The sequence below is a fragment of the Cyanistes caeruleus genome, chromosome 6 (genome assembly GCF_971803275.1).
Source record: "Cyanistes caeruleus chromosome 6, bCyaCae1.hap1.1, whole genome shotgun sequence".
Lineage (NCBI taxonomy): Eukaryota > Metazoa > Chordata > Aves > Passeriformes > Paridae > Cyanistes > Cyanistes caeruleus.
In genome coordinates, this window is record NC_141706.1 from 26,846,669 (window position 1) to 26,858,941 (window position 12,273).

Below are 12,273 nucleotides of genomic sequence, written 5' to 3' on the forward strand. Positions count from 1 at the left end.
CAAAAAAGACCTATAATTATCTGTGATCAGCACAAGGAAAATCCATTTAGAAGCAGGCTGATCCAATTCTTCAGTGATATAAACTAAACAATCTTCTGGCACCTCCACCAACCATGCATGAGATATGGTCACAGTAAGCTAAACTTCGAATAGATTTCCAAAATTTTAAATTAAAAAACAGCTAAAAAAAACAAACAAAAACTTACAAACAAACAAGCAAAAAAAAAAAAAAATCCAAATAGCATTTTCTTCACTTGAGTTGTAAAACACACTTTAGAGGAGACAGAATATAATTCTTCTCTTCAGAGGTAAAGTCTTCCTGTGTTAAGATATGCAGAATAGATTAATTACCTCACTCCAGTCTGGCTGTTCTGCTGACATCCTGCAGCCAAACCACAATTGCCACAGAAACCTGGGAAGTTTGAAGTTACCATGTTGTGCTGCTAAGCCTCCAAACAAGTGCTGGGCAGTCATACTGTTCTGCTCTTCCATTTACTATCGACACTTTGTGTGAAGGAAAATTTCCTGGTGACCATAGAGGCTGACTCTCAATCAGAGACAGAGAGTGACACAACCAAAAAATGCTGTGAGGGTACTGAATGAGACCAGATACTACCAGGAAGTTTGGGATGAAACACTGCATCCTACAACCCAGCATCACGGAGAAAATACATAATTCAAAAGACTCAGCTTTTTAATTAAAAAGATACGTTGAGTGAAAATTGAAGGCACAGAAAGCTCTTGAAACTGTAAATATAGGTAAAGACTTCTATACTGAAACATAATAAAATCCGTTTTATATAATTTGATTAGTGAAAGAAAACATAATGTTCATAACCAAAAGGATAATGAAAAAAATTATAAGGAAGATTTATTTGGCCTTCCTACGTTTTTGTGCCAGCTAACTAGAATGAAATTAGGAAAACAGTAGGGACATATAAATCTTCTACAAAAATAAGGATATCTCGTGCTTTCCAAAATTTCATCACAGTGAAAATTTTTCTACTTTATAATTTCCTTCAATTATTTTGTAAAGGCAAGAAAAAGCAACTTAAAACTAAACAACAACAAAAAAATCATGCTACAAAATTACCACGTGTTTCACAAGTCATCTTTCCTTTTTCTTTTCTAAAATTCTAATACCAGTTTTATTAGAGCCAGCCTAAAATGTTATCTCCACTTGAGGAGATAAAGGGGAAAAAATGTAAGCCTTTTCTTAACTCCTAATGAAAAATATTTTATTACTGAAAATAACTTGAAAGGATAAGAATGGAAAGTTCTATTAAATTAATTATTTCACTTCTGCCATCTTTGTCCATTCTATGTTTTCCAGTGCTTCTTTCAGGTTGGTTTTTATAAATCCAATTTTAAAATCAGAAGAATTAATGTTAAAATGATACATGCATGCAGAAATTACCAATTGGGTTCTCCCAGAATTCATATTTCTATTTTTTCTTTTGGGAAATTATTTTCTTCTTGTAAAGTATGAACAGTTTATTTTTCAGAATTCCAACTTAAATCTCTTTCTACAGTTAACTTTAAGTGTTCTAGCAGTACATTACAACAACCTAAATAGTTTTTTAACTCACACAGGTCTAAATAACATTCTATTACTTTTAAAATAATCCTTAAAAGAGTTTCCAATGTATTTAAAATGAATTCACCAATGTGTTCAGCTATGATCCAGCTGCACCAGGGAACACAATGCACAAAATGAGAAGGAAAGAATAGCTTCACACTCTTCTTCAACTTCCTTCATCTTTTCAATATATTTTTTTCTCCTCCTGTAATGTTTATTTTCTCAGGACACTTCCCTCACCATTACTACTGCATTTTATTTTATTCTTCATTGCCTGGTTCAGCCCTTTATTATTTTTTTGTTGTGTTAGATGGACAAAAGCTTTTTTTTGCACTACAGAATTGATTGCTTCACCACAGGAGTGTCAGAAATCAGCAGGGAGTTGAAAAAATAAACATCCAGAGCCAGTGTTTCTCCAGATAGAAACAGGAGGGAACAATGTTTCCAACAATAATTACTCATGTCCATCTTGATGGAAACACTCCTGACATAAGAAATAGAATTTATTTAAAGAATGAAAATAGGAGAATAGAACAATTTCTATCAAGGAAGTTTTAGTAAAAGCCATGGAAGTTGTCAATTCCTCTGTTTTATTCAGTCTGTTAAGGTCGTGATGACTTTGTTCAGGCATTTGCTTTCTGCAAATCTTAGAGCATTGCTATTTACTCTCTTTTTTTTTTTTTTTTAAGGTAGTTTTATACAATTCATAATCCTTATATAGTCTTAATATTCAAAGGCATTGATAAGTCTGTCAAGTCTTTATAATTTGATCAAATTCTTGATTTTGATCTTTCTTTATCACAAAGAAACATATTCCAACAGGGAGAAAAAGAAAAAAAAGACTCTTTCAACATGGAAGATGGCATACCATCAACAACCTTAATATTATATACTATATTCAAAATGTATATATTATTTATAAAACTACTTGGCTTTATGAAATAGGAATGAGTTCTATAGGAATTAGGGAACTTAAACAAGTACTGCAGAGGCTCTGCTTAGGAGCACAACACTGACCTGTCTTTGTCTCACTGTCCATTGGAATTCACTCCCATCACAGGCTGGACAGGTGGGTGCCTCAGGAAGGCAGCTTCAGAAAATGAAAATGGACCAGCTCAACAGAAATGCCAGGCCCAGGAGGGCAAGGAAAAAGAAAACCTGCTTGATATCACGTGGGTACTGACAAACACAGAACTTGGCTTTCCACCTCCTTTTTTAGACAACTAACTGTCCTTTTGAGGAATTAAATGAGCAAATATAATCAAATTGAATTACACCTTGCGGAATTAAATTAGTTATAGTGGTTGGATCAGTTCTGTGGTCCACTAGCTCCAGTTCTGTTTCACAAGGTTCTCTCTTGACTCATTTATTCTCCCTTATTTTCTTTTTTTAAACATTTCTTCCTTTATTCTTTTGATTTCACCTGTAGAACTAATTTTTAAATGACACACATATACAGACCCATCTGCATGCAGAGCATTCCAAGACAGATAGTTTCTCTTTTTTAATTCTTTTTTTTTTTTTGTAATTTAGTTGCATTTAACTGAGCTACTGTGAAAGGAACAGAAGTACTTTTTTTTCAAGTCAATAGAGTTCAATATGTTTTACTAAAATAAAAACCAGTTGCAGGTTAAATTTTAAATTTGATGAAAATATAACCCATGCAAAAACTTCTCCTAAGATATTAATCATATCTTATTATCTGCATCTAGTAGCAGAGAATTGAAGAAACTAAGGAATCTCTCACTGCACAAGCCATTTCAAGTGGATTGAAAAAAGCTCCAGAGAGCAACAGACATGCACCTCCAATAAATGGAGTTTGGATGATTTAAGAGAATTTCCTTTAATACTCTGTATGAAAACTTGTTGCAGAGCTGAAAGCCCAGATTTTATCGTACATGTATTGCAAAATACAAGAAGAAAACAGAAAAGTAAGGATAAAGCAGTTAGAATCCCTGCAGAAGCTGCATGATACATAAAAAAGTAACTAATTTTTGAGTTTGCAAATTGTGCTGTTAGGAAATATGTAAAGATTATCTGCAATATATAACTCCCACTTCTTGCTTTAAACTTTACATCTTACTGTTCCTTTCAAGTCCAAAAATACTTTAATTTATTCTGGCTTGCTGGGGTTTCTTTTCTGCTAAGAATTTCTATCTTAACAAAAGATTTTCTTTTCAAAGTTGTCAAAAAAGACAAACTATTTTTCTTATTTTACAAAAATTGACCATAAAATTATCTGGTGATGTAATCAGTTCATTGTCTCCCCCTCATTCCAAAATTTCATACCTCACTGGAGTTACATTACATGAAAGATTTGTCTCATGAAAGTCAGTCAAAATTCACTGATTTGGCCCTTTGGAGAGCGCACAAATTACCAGAAAATCTGGGTGCATGTTATAAGAAGAGCAAGGAGTAAAACCAAGACAAATTAAAGTAAATATTTCCTTATACATTTCTCACCTAATAAAATCACGACTTTTTCTTATTGAAATAAATAGCATGTAACTATTAAAGTACAGATCTCATGTCTTAATACTGAAAAAAAAACTATCCTAGAATAAATCAAACCAACATTCATATTTTTTTGGCAAAAAAAAGCATAATTTTGCCATTTGTGTAAAACTTACTCTGTAAATCCGTGACTTTTTTTTATTCTTCAGGTTTTCCATTGTTTAGTGTGCATTAAGCCTTACAACCTACTTGTACCTAATCACACACTGCATATCTGGACCTGAGCTATTAGCTGGCATGCTGATTACTCCTGCATCTATGCTCTTAATTGGGGAGCAGCCAATGAAGTTATTCCCAACCCAAATCTCCTCTGCCTTGCTGTGCTCTTCCAGCCACAAACTAGACACAACCACGGTGTTTTCACGCGGACACCACCGTAAGAGAGGTTGCAGGGCCAACAGGCATTGCAGATTTACCTGGTGGGTTTCCCAGAATTTCCCCAAGCCCATCCCCTGCTGATGAATCTTTGCTATGTCAGTAGTGGTGCCTCCATATGTTAGTGTTTTATAATACCAATATATAATATCACCCCTGTAATAAAATATCCACCACCGCCTTTGGACTAACTGCAGATCAAATTTTAGAAATGAGATTTTTCTTGGCAACATCTGCACAAATGAAAAATTAAATAGTTTTACTAAGAAAAACAGAAACCCAGGCACTAAAGTCTAACTTCTTTTATTACATCTAGAAGGTGGTAAATTATTTCTTCATATACTTCTTTTGGTATGAAATTGCAGGGTAGCTCCTAACATTTCTTAGACCTTCACCTCCTGGACTTAAAAAAAAACCAGTGAGAATTTCAAAAATTATGTATTTATCTCTTGTAAAAATGGGATGTAACCTTTAGTGAGGGATGAAAAAGTTGAAGAGATTTTCCATGCTCCTCATTGAAAAGACTATACTAACGGTCATGCCTGACACATAAAAGCTCGTAAAAGTTGTTATGAAACATTTTCATAAGACTACGAAGCTGGTATAACAAAGTACAATATTAATTTACTTGTCTTTTCTCTAATTCTGTTATCAACTTGTGATCAGTGGGAACAGGGAATCTTGAAATGATTAAATATAATTTTTAATGTGTTAGAATATTTTAGCAAAAAATACAATTATTCTATTACTTTTCATACATTTAGCCCTTTTTGAATGAAAACAAAATGTCCATCTTCTATGATGAATTGGATGGGACTCACTTGGTTTGCTTTTCACATGCTATTTCTGCATATGGCACAATTCGTAAGACTTGATGAAAATTCCAGAAAGAAAATGCTTTGCAGTTTCTATTTGTACAGGACAGCAGATAAACATCTTCAAACTCCATCAAATGAACTGAAGAATGATTCATCATTTCTCATGAGCCCAATAGAAAGCGATAGATCATAATCAAGAGCACAATTTCTTTTTTTTTTTTTGCACAATTGTTTTACATCACACAAAATGCGGTCACCTGCAAGAGAAATTTCATTAGAACTTTCTGTCAGTTATGGTCTGTCATACAGGAGATACAGGCTTCCTTCTCAACGCTGTTGTCTCTGGAGCAGTAACAGGAGGCGTAGGCGTGTGATTCGAACACCAAAACAAGAGAGCACAGCACTCCTTTCATTTTTATTGCAGAGCCCAGTTCATAATTCAAATTATGATCTTCTCTAACTCTGGTATTTAATTCACCTGCAAAAAAGCTGAGTGTTTTGTGGAACTAAGAAGGAATCAGAAGTGATATCTGTGGTTCCAAGAAGAATATGGAACATGATGGAAAAATCGTAACTAATATGATTGACATGTAACACATACATACTTACCCAACCAAACACACCCAAATGCTTTTCCCTTATGTTTATTATGAACAAGCAGGAGTATCTGGTTTTTTGATTGGCCAATAAAACCGCATTAACACTCAATAAGAATTAATATATTGTTTAAAATAGTCACTGATAATATTTTGTATTACTGCAAAAAGGATCAAAGATTGGCACTGATGCAGTGTTGCACTTGACAGTAACTATTCCTGTTTTCTTATAGGCCTCATTCTAACCTACTTTAGGGGTTAGTAAAGTACTACATATTTATAAAACCATGTTGACCATAACTGCTTTCACAAATATTGGTTAGAGTAGTCATAATTTGTTAACATAAACCCATTAATTACAGATTTGAATAGTCCAGATTTAGGTTTCCTAAATGGACTTTTTTTTTCAATTTTCAGATTAGCATTGGCCATGGACAGCCTATTACTAGCCAGATGGGCAAAGAACACAGAGGAATGTGTAACTGTAGTAGTTTTGTACAGAATCTATCACAATGCTTAAAAGAAATCACCAGTGAAATATGCAACCTCACTTTAAAGAAACAGGCAAACCTAGGAATCACAGCTGCAGTGTTTTACATTCAGGTCCATCTTTGCCCTCTATTAAAATTCCCTTTGAGTAGATATTATTTTTCATGTAGCACATCAAAGGATAATGCCTTGCCAAATGTTTCTTAGAGATTGTTATAGAACTTTGGGTTTCATTCGGTATTATACTTATCAGACTCCTTGCAGGGTGTGATTCATTGTCACCTATCTCCACTTTGTCCTCTCTAAATCAGGCCTTCGTACCACAACATTCACTTGCAACCTTGAGAACTGTGCATCCAACAGGAGATGTTTACCTCCTTAACCTATCAGAATTCCATCTTAAACTTACAGAAGTATATTTTTCAGTGGGGTCTTCATCCTGCATGCTGTTCTGTACTAGAAAGATCCAAACAGATTTTGCTAACAATATTATTTACCTGGAACAAGACCCCAGAAACCCTCAGTAAAGGTGGTTAAGAAAGAAAACAGGTGAAAAAATGTTCGGAAATTATATATAAGATTCCTTTTTTCCCCTAATTTAAATCATTTTAAAATGCTTCTGTTCAGCTGCCAGTGCATAAAGAAGTTTAATTTGGCATAACTTCTGCTTGGAAGAACACAATGTCCTGGAGTGGGTTTTCTTATGGAAAGCTTTTTTTTTAGCTTTCAGTGTGCACGATATACACCAGTCCTATACCAATAAGCTAAATCCAGAGAATGTATGTAAACAGAAAGGCAAAGGGTGTGCATTTCCCATTGGTAAATGAGTCTGAGTTTAAATTAATGGAATCTGGGATTCAAATTGTCATGCAAATTACAGTAATTTATAATATCCTCTGATTTGTCTGACTTTGTTCTTTCTATTTTTTAAACCCAAATCCTCAGATTTCTTCCTGTGATTTATTTTAGAACAGCATTTTGATTTGATTTTGCACATAGGGATACAGCTCTTATTACAGGTATTATTATGGCTAAGCTTCTTTCATATTTGTGCCTAGAAGTCCCAGAACAACAGAAATGGAAACCACTAGCTTCGATATAAAGATGAATTTTCTTATTGCCAGTTATAAATAATAAAAAAAGAAAAAAAAAAAGTTTTCAGTTTTGTCTAATAAATTCAGTGACAACTGAAGCTCCTTGCAAAACTTTTCTGGCATTGTGAAAAGCATCTTGTGATATTATAAAGATAATTGGAAACACCATTAGAAGGAATGATCTCAATCTTGCATTAGAAATCAAACACCCTTGTTTGTCAGTATGATGTTTTCATCAACTAAAATGAAAACTTTGATATCCTTCAGTAATGATACAAAATGCTTTAATTATTCTCTTTAAAGTGATTGTTTTGGACCATCAGAGCAGATTATCATAAGAATTTTTAACAAACTTTTGATGTTTAAAGTCACACTAAGAATGAGCTATATCCAAGTACAGAAAAAAACCAATATTTTATTTATAATCTTAGTTTAGTGTTTGAACTACAAATTCTGGTTCTAGAATTGCTTAAAAGATCATGGGTTTTATAGGCTTTCACAAGTAAATTAATTTTTGGTTGTTTTTTTTTTTTTACTTTTTTTTCCATTTTTTTCACAGAATGGTGCTTTTGGTAAATACAGAGCAAATCATTACATGGAGAAAAAAAAGGTGTACTTGTTTTTCTCACTTTCAAAGTTACTGTTATTACTCCATTCTCTGTTGAATAATTTGAAAAAGGGCATGAGAAAACAAAAGAAAAAAGAGAAAGTGACAAAATAGACCGAATCTCACCACTAGAATTCACCATAAAAATTCCCAAAGTGTAACAGAATTCTTACAAAATTTCCTAGATCAGTTCTTTTAGGGAATCAAGATCTCCTATGAAAAATATGGCAAATGGGAGTTGGGGTAGGTTGGGCAGGAAAACGGGAACGAGGAGGGTAAATAACTGCAGCAAAAACAGGTTCTGAGGAATACACATAATTTTGTCTGCTTTAGATCACAATAGAATTTTTAATAAATAAATTTCTTTTTCTTTGTAAAGACACTTTTGAAACAGTAGATTTAGCCCAGTCATTTGTGTCATTTGTTTTATAAACCATCTTTTGTTGTCCCCCCACCCCACCCCTTAATGTCATAAATGTTTTAGATTTGAGTCTCTTGAACATTGTCTTTCGAGTTCATTCGGATCAATAACGGTTCATGCACTGAACTGTGTATTGAATTTATTGTGTTAACTGTTGTTGTGTGGTTGAAAGGAGATTTATAAGAGTTATAGTGATTTAAGTGCTCATGCTCTATTGCTGGCATGGGCAAATGACTCTCTATGGGTGTGTCACCTGTAAGCTCATCATCCACATTAATGATCTCTACAGTCCGTGTTGGAGCATGATGGTTCTGCCGGTGATGCTGTTTCCTCATTTTGTAGAAAATTACCAGCATCACAGCAGCCATAAGAGTGATAGCCACAAAACAACCAATTATGATTTTGGTAGTCTTCATAACCTCATCTATTCCTGGGATCCCGTTGTTTGTGTCCGTCACAGGAATGGTGAATGTTTTTTCTGTTGATCTTGTGCTCTGTGGAGTGAGTGAGGTTGTCATGTTAATGGTTTCCCAGTTGGTAACTGGTGTGGGCCCAACCTGCTCTGTGGTCTGTGCCTCATCCTGAGAAGGTTCCACAGTCTCTACCGTGACGGTTGAAAAGTACGTGTAACCAGGGTTATCCAGGGCGGTCACATTCAGCGTGGCAGAAGCCGTGGTATTCCCGACAGAGTTACTCACCATGCACGTGTACAAACCCGTGTCTTGCACAGTTACCTTTGTAAAATTTAATGTGCCATCGCTGAGCACAGCAATCCGAACTCTGTATGCCCCATGCGTCATTACAGATCCATTTGGAGTAATCCAAGATACGGAGGTCAGGGAGGTCGATGCCCGGCATTTCATCTCTGCAGCCATGCCTTCCGTGACGTTGAGGTCTGCTGGTGGCTCCACTATGACTGGAGCATAACATGTGAAGTAATTCAGGTCCAGCTCACCAATGTACCTTCCTTTTAAACTGGGAGGCGTGTGGCAACGTGCACAGCATGCAGTATTCGAGGGTGCCTTGTCTTTAATCCACCAGCTGAGCCAAAGGATATCACAGTTGCAGTTCCAAGGATTGTGATGCAAGTGGATCCTTTCTAGGCGGAGTGGTGTGAACAGGTCATGAGGCAGAAGTGTTAGATTGTTGTGTGCCAGGTTGATCTCTACAAGCGACTGAAGGTTATCAAAAGCATTCCTTTCTATCACTTGAATCTGGGACTGTATCATCCACAATTTCTGAAGATGCATTAACCCTTGGAAAGAACCTGGCCGGATGGCAGTCAGGTGATTCCCAGAAAGATCTAACTCATCCAGTTTTACAAGCGGAGTAAGGTTAGGAATCTCTCGAAGATTGCACATGGCAAGGTTCAAATACCTCAAGTTGGACAGACCTTCAAAGGCACCTTCTGAGATGTACGAAAGCCTTTTCAACTCCCCCAGATCCAACCTCCGGAGAGAAGGGATTCTGTTAAAAGCATAAGAAGGGATGCTCTCAATGGGGTTGTTTCTCAACCACAGTTCCTTCAGTTTTGACAGGTATACAAAAGCCCCATTTGGGATAGTGGTCAGACGATTGTCAAAGAGTTCCAAAGTGTTGAGATTGGCCAGACCATTGAAAGCCCCTATTTCAATTGTTCTGATGTGATTCCTGCTGAGCTGCAGGATTTCTAGGTGCCTCAGATGCTTGAAGCTATTAACTTTAATGATTTGGATCTGGTTCTCATGGAGATTGAGTAGCCGGGTGTTGGTGGAGATGCCGTCTGGCACGTCTCTAAGGTTTTTCCGTACACAGATCACTTTACTGAACTGGTTGCTGCAGGAGCAGACAGAAGGGCAAGTTTGAGCCCTCACTAAACCAGCCACCACAAGAAGCTGAAGAGCCAACAGCACTACAAGCAGGGGGTCAAATAGGGCCCTGTTAAACCTAGGACCTATCATTATCTGCTGTGGATGTAAGGTCATCTTGTTCAACATTCATAATTTATTTGGTGTTGGTCCTTCTGGAGTTTGAATCGTCTGAAAGAAAGGAAGAAAGGAGAAGGAGAACATTAATCTCAAATAATTGTGTTCTCTCAACAAAGGCTTCCTCAAGTCCTTTCAGTCACCTCTACCAATTTCTTGAAATTCGATAGTGGGAACAGGTAAAGAATTGCTAATACTATTTTTCTGTACAGATATGTACGTCAGCTGCAGCTGGCAGTGAGATAAGAAATAGCCATACATTAGTTCTCCTGCACATTCCAATGTACAATGCATGTAGGTGGATGGCAGATAAGAAGTTCAACCACGGTGAATACCTGAAAGAAATGTAACTCAGGGGAGAGTTGAAAGAAAGGACAAGCATCTTAAAAGGCAAAGAGTTAGCAACATAGGAACATAGTAACATTGGAATCTACTAAGATAGGAATTATCAGAGTATTCAAGGTGATAACCTTTTTTACACATTGTAAGATAAGACAACAGATAATATGAAAAGCAAGTGAGACTTCTGTGGTATGGATAAAAATCTTTGTCTATACACATGATTCCTGAATCAGACTTTAACCAGAAGTAATTCTCTAAAACTGTCATGCAGATAACAGGGCAAGATCTTGCCTATAAGAATTAAAAAAAAGTAAAGAAAAAAAGAAAAAAATAAAATAAAGAAGCATGCTCCATCCAATTTAATGATATGTCCTCTTCAATTCTTTTATTTGGCACCCAAAGCAAAGAAAAACTCATCCACAAATGTATACTGAACACAGAAATGAGAATAGCCATTTATTTAAATGCTGAAAAATATCCCTGTAGCTGCAGGGCTGGCAGTTTCATTGGCACCTTGAAAAAACTCGCAAAAAATTCTTACTGCAAAGGGAAAAAAGACCTTTACACTACAAATGATCATTACTATTTTAAGAACTTCAGTACTGATTCATGTGTGGCAGTTTTTACAGTCCCCAGCATTCAATTCATTTTCAATCTGGTGCTCAGTTCAAGATTCCTCTGTAGCTAAGATTAATGAAATTTCTATAAAACAGCCAAAAGTGAAGTCTTAGAAATTACAGCAAGCTCAAAGCATATTTATAACCTAAAGCACCGAAATGGATAGTACATATATATTCAGTAAAACAAAATACCATAAGGCAACAGTTTTCCACTCCAGGCTCCAAATTGATTCATTTTGTGTAAAAAATGGAGACCTTTCTTAAAAAAAAACCAAAATCTCAAAAACCTCAAAAAAACCCAACAAACCAACCAACAAACCAAGCAACCAAAAAGAAAAAAGAACTCAAACAAGGAAAATATATTACCTTTCATCTCACATCAATTCATTTAATGAAAGACCTTTTTTTTTCTCTAATTATATATTCAGACAATGTGTTTTTGAGAATTCATTTCTGCATTTTTAAAAAACCTGTTATAAGGGTTTAGAGCCAGAAAGTGTTCTCATCTCATTTTTAATAATTTACTGCAGAGAAAGCCAATATAATGGCTAAAAAACTGTGAGGGGAACTAGAAAGTCTGGGCTTTATCTGTATGTTTGATCTTCCTGTATGTGCTATTTATAAAACATCATTCTTGTTATGAAAGATTCATGAAACTAATGTGTTTTGCAACCTTGAGCAAGTCACTCAACTTCTCTCTCTGCAGCTTACAGTTTGGTCCCATGGCTCTGGAGAACCCTGTGGCTTGTAGTGCTAGATGTTACTGCTCCCACCCCTCCGTCCCTTCCCTCTGCCAACAACTGCACTCCTGAGCATCAGCTTCATGGGTTTAGGGTTTAGAACAAGGTACTAGA

At 35.7% G+C, this 12,273-nt stretch overlaps 1 protein-coding gene across 12 annotated transcripts in view; it reads right to left on the reverse strand.

Annotated features, from left to right (window-relative positions):
• Positions 1 to 8,400: 8,400 nt before the first annotated feature.
• Positions 8,401 to 12,273, reverse strand: part of LRRC4C (leucine rich repeat containing 4C) — a 587,704-nt gene continuing 583,831 nt past the window's right edge. For all 12 annotated transcript variants that reach the window (XM_086892224.1, XM_086892221.1, XM_086892223.1 and 9 more), the window contains one exon: positions 8,401 to 10,511. In XM_086892224.1, the coding sequence (XP_086748350.1) occupies positions 8,553 to 10,469 (1,917 nt within the window). In that variant the 5' untranslated portion in view covers positions 10,470 to 10,511 and the 3' untranslated portion in view covers positions 8,401 to 8,552. The remainder of the gene's footprint in view (positions 10,512 to 12,273) is intronic.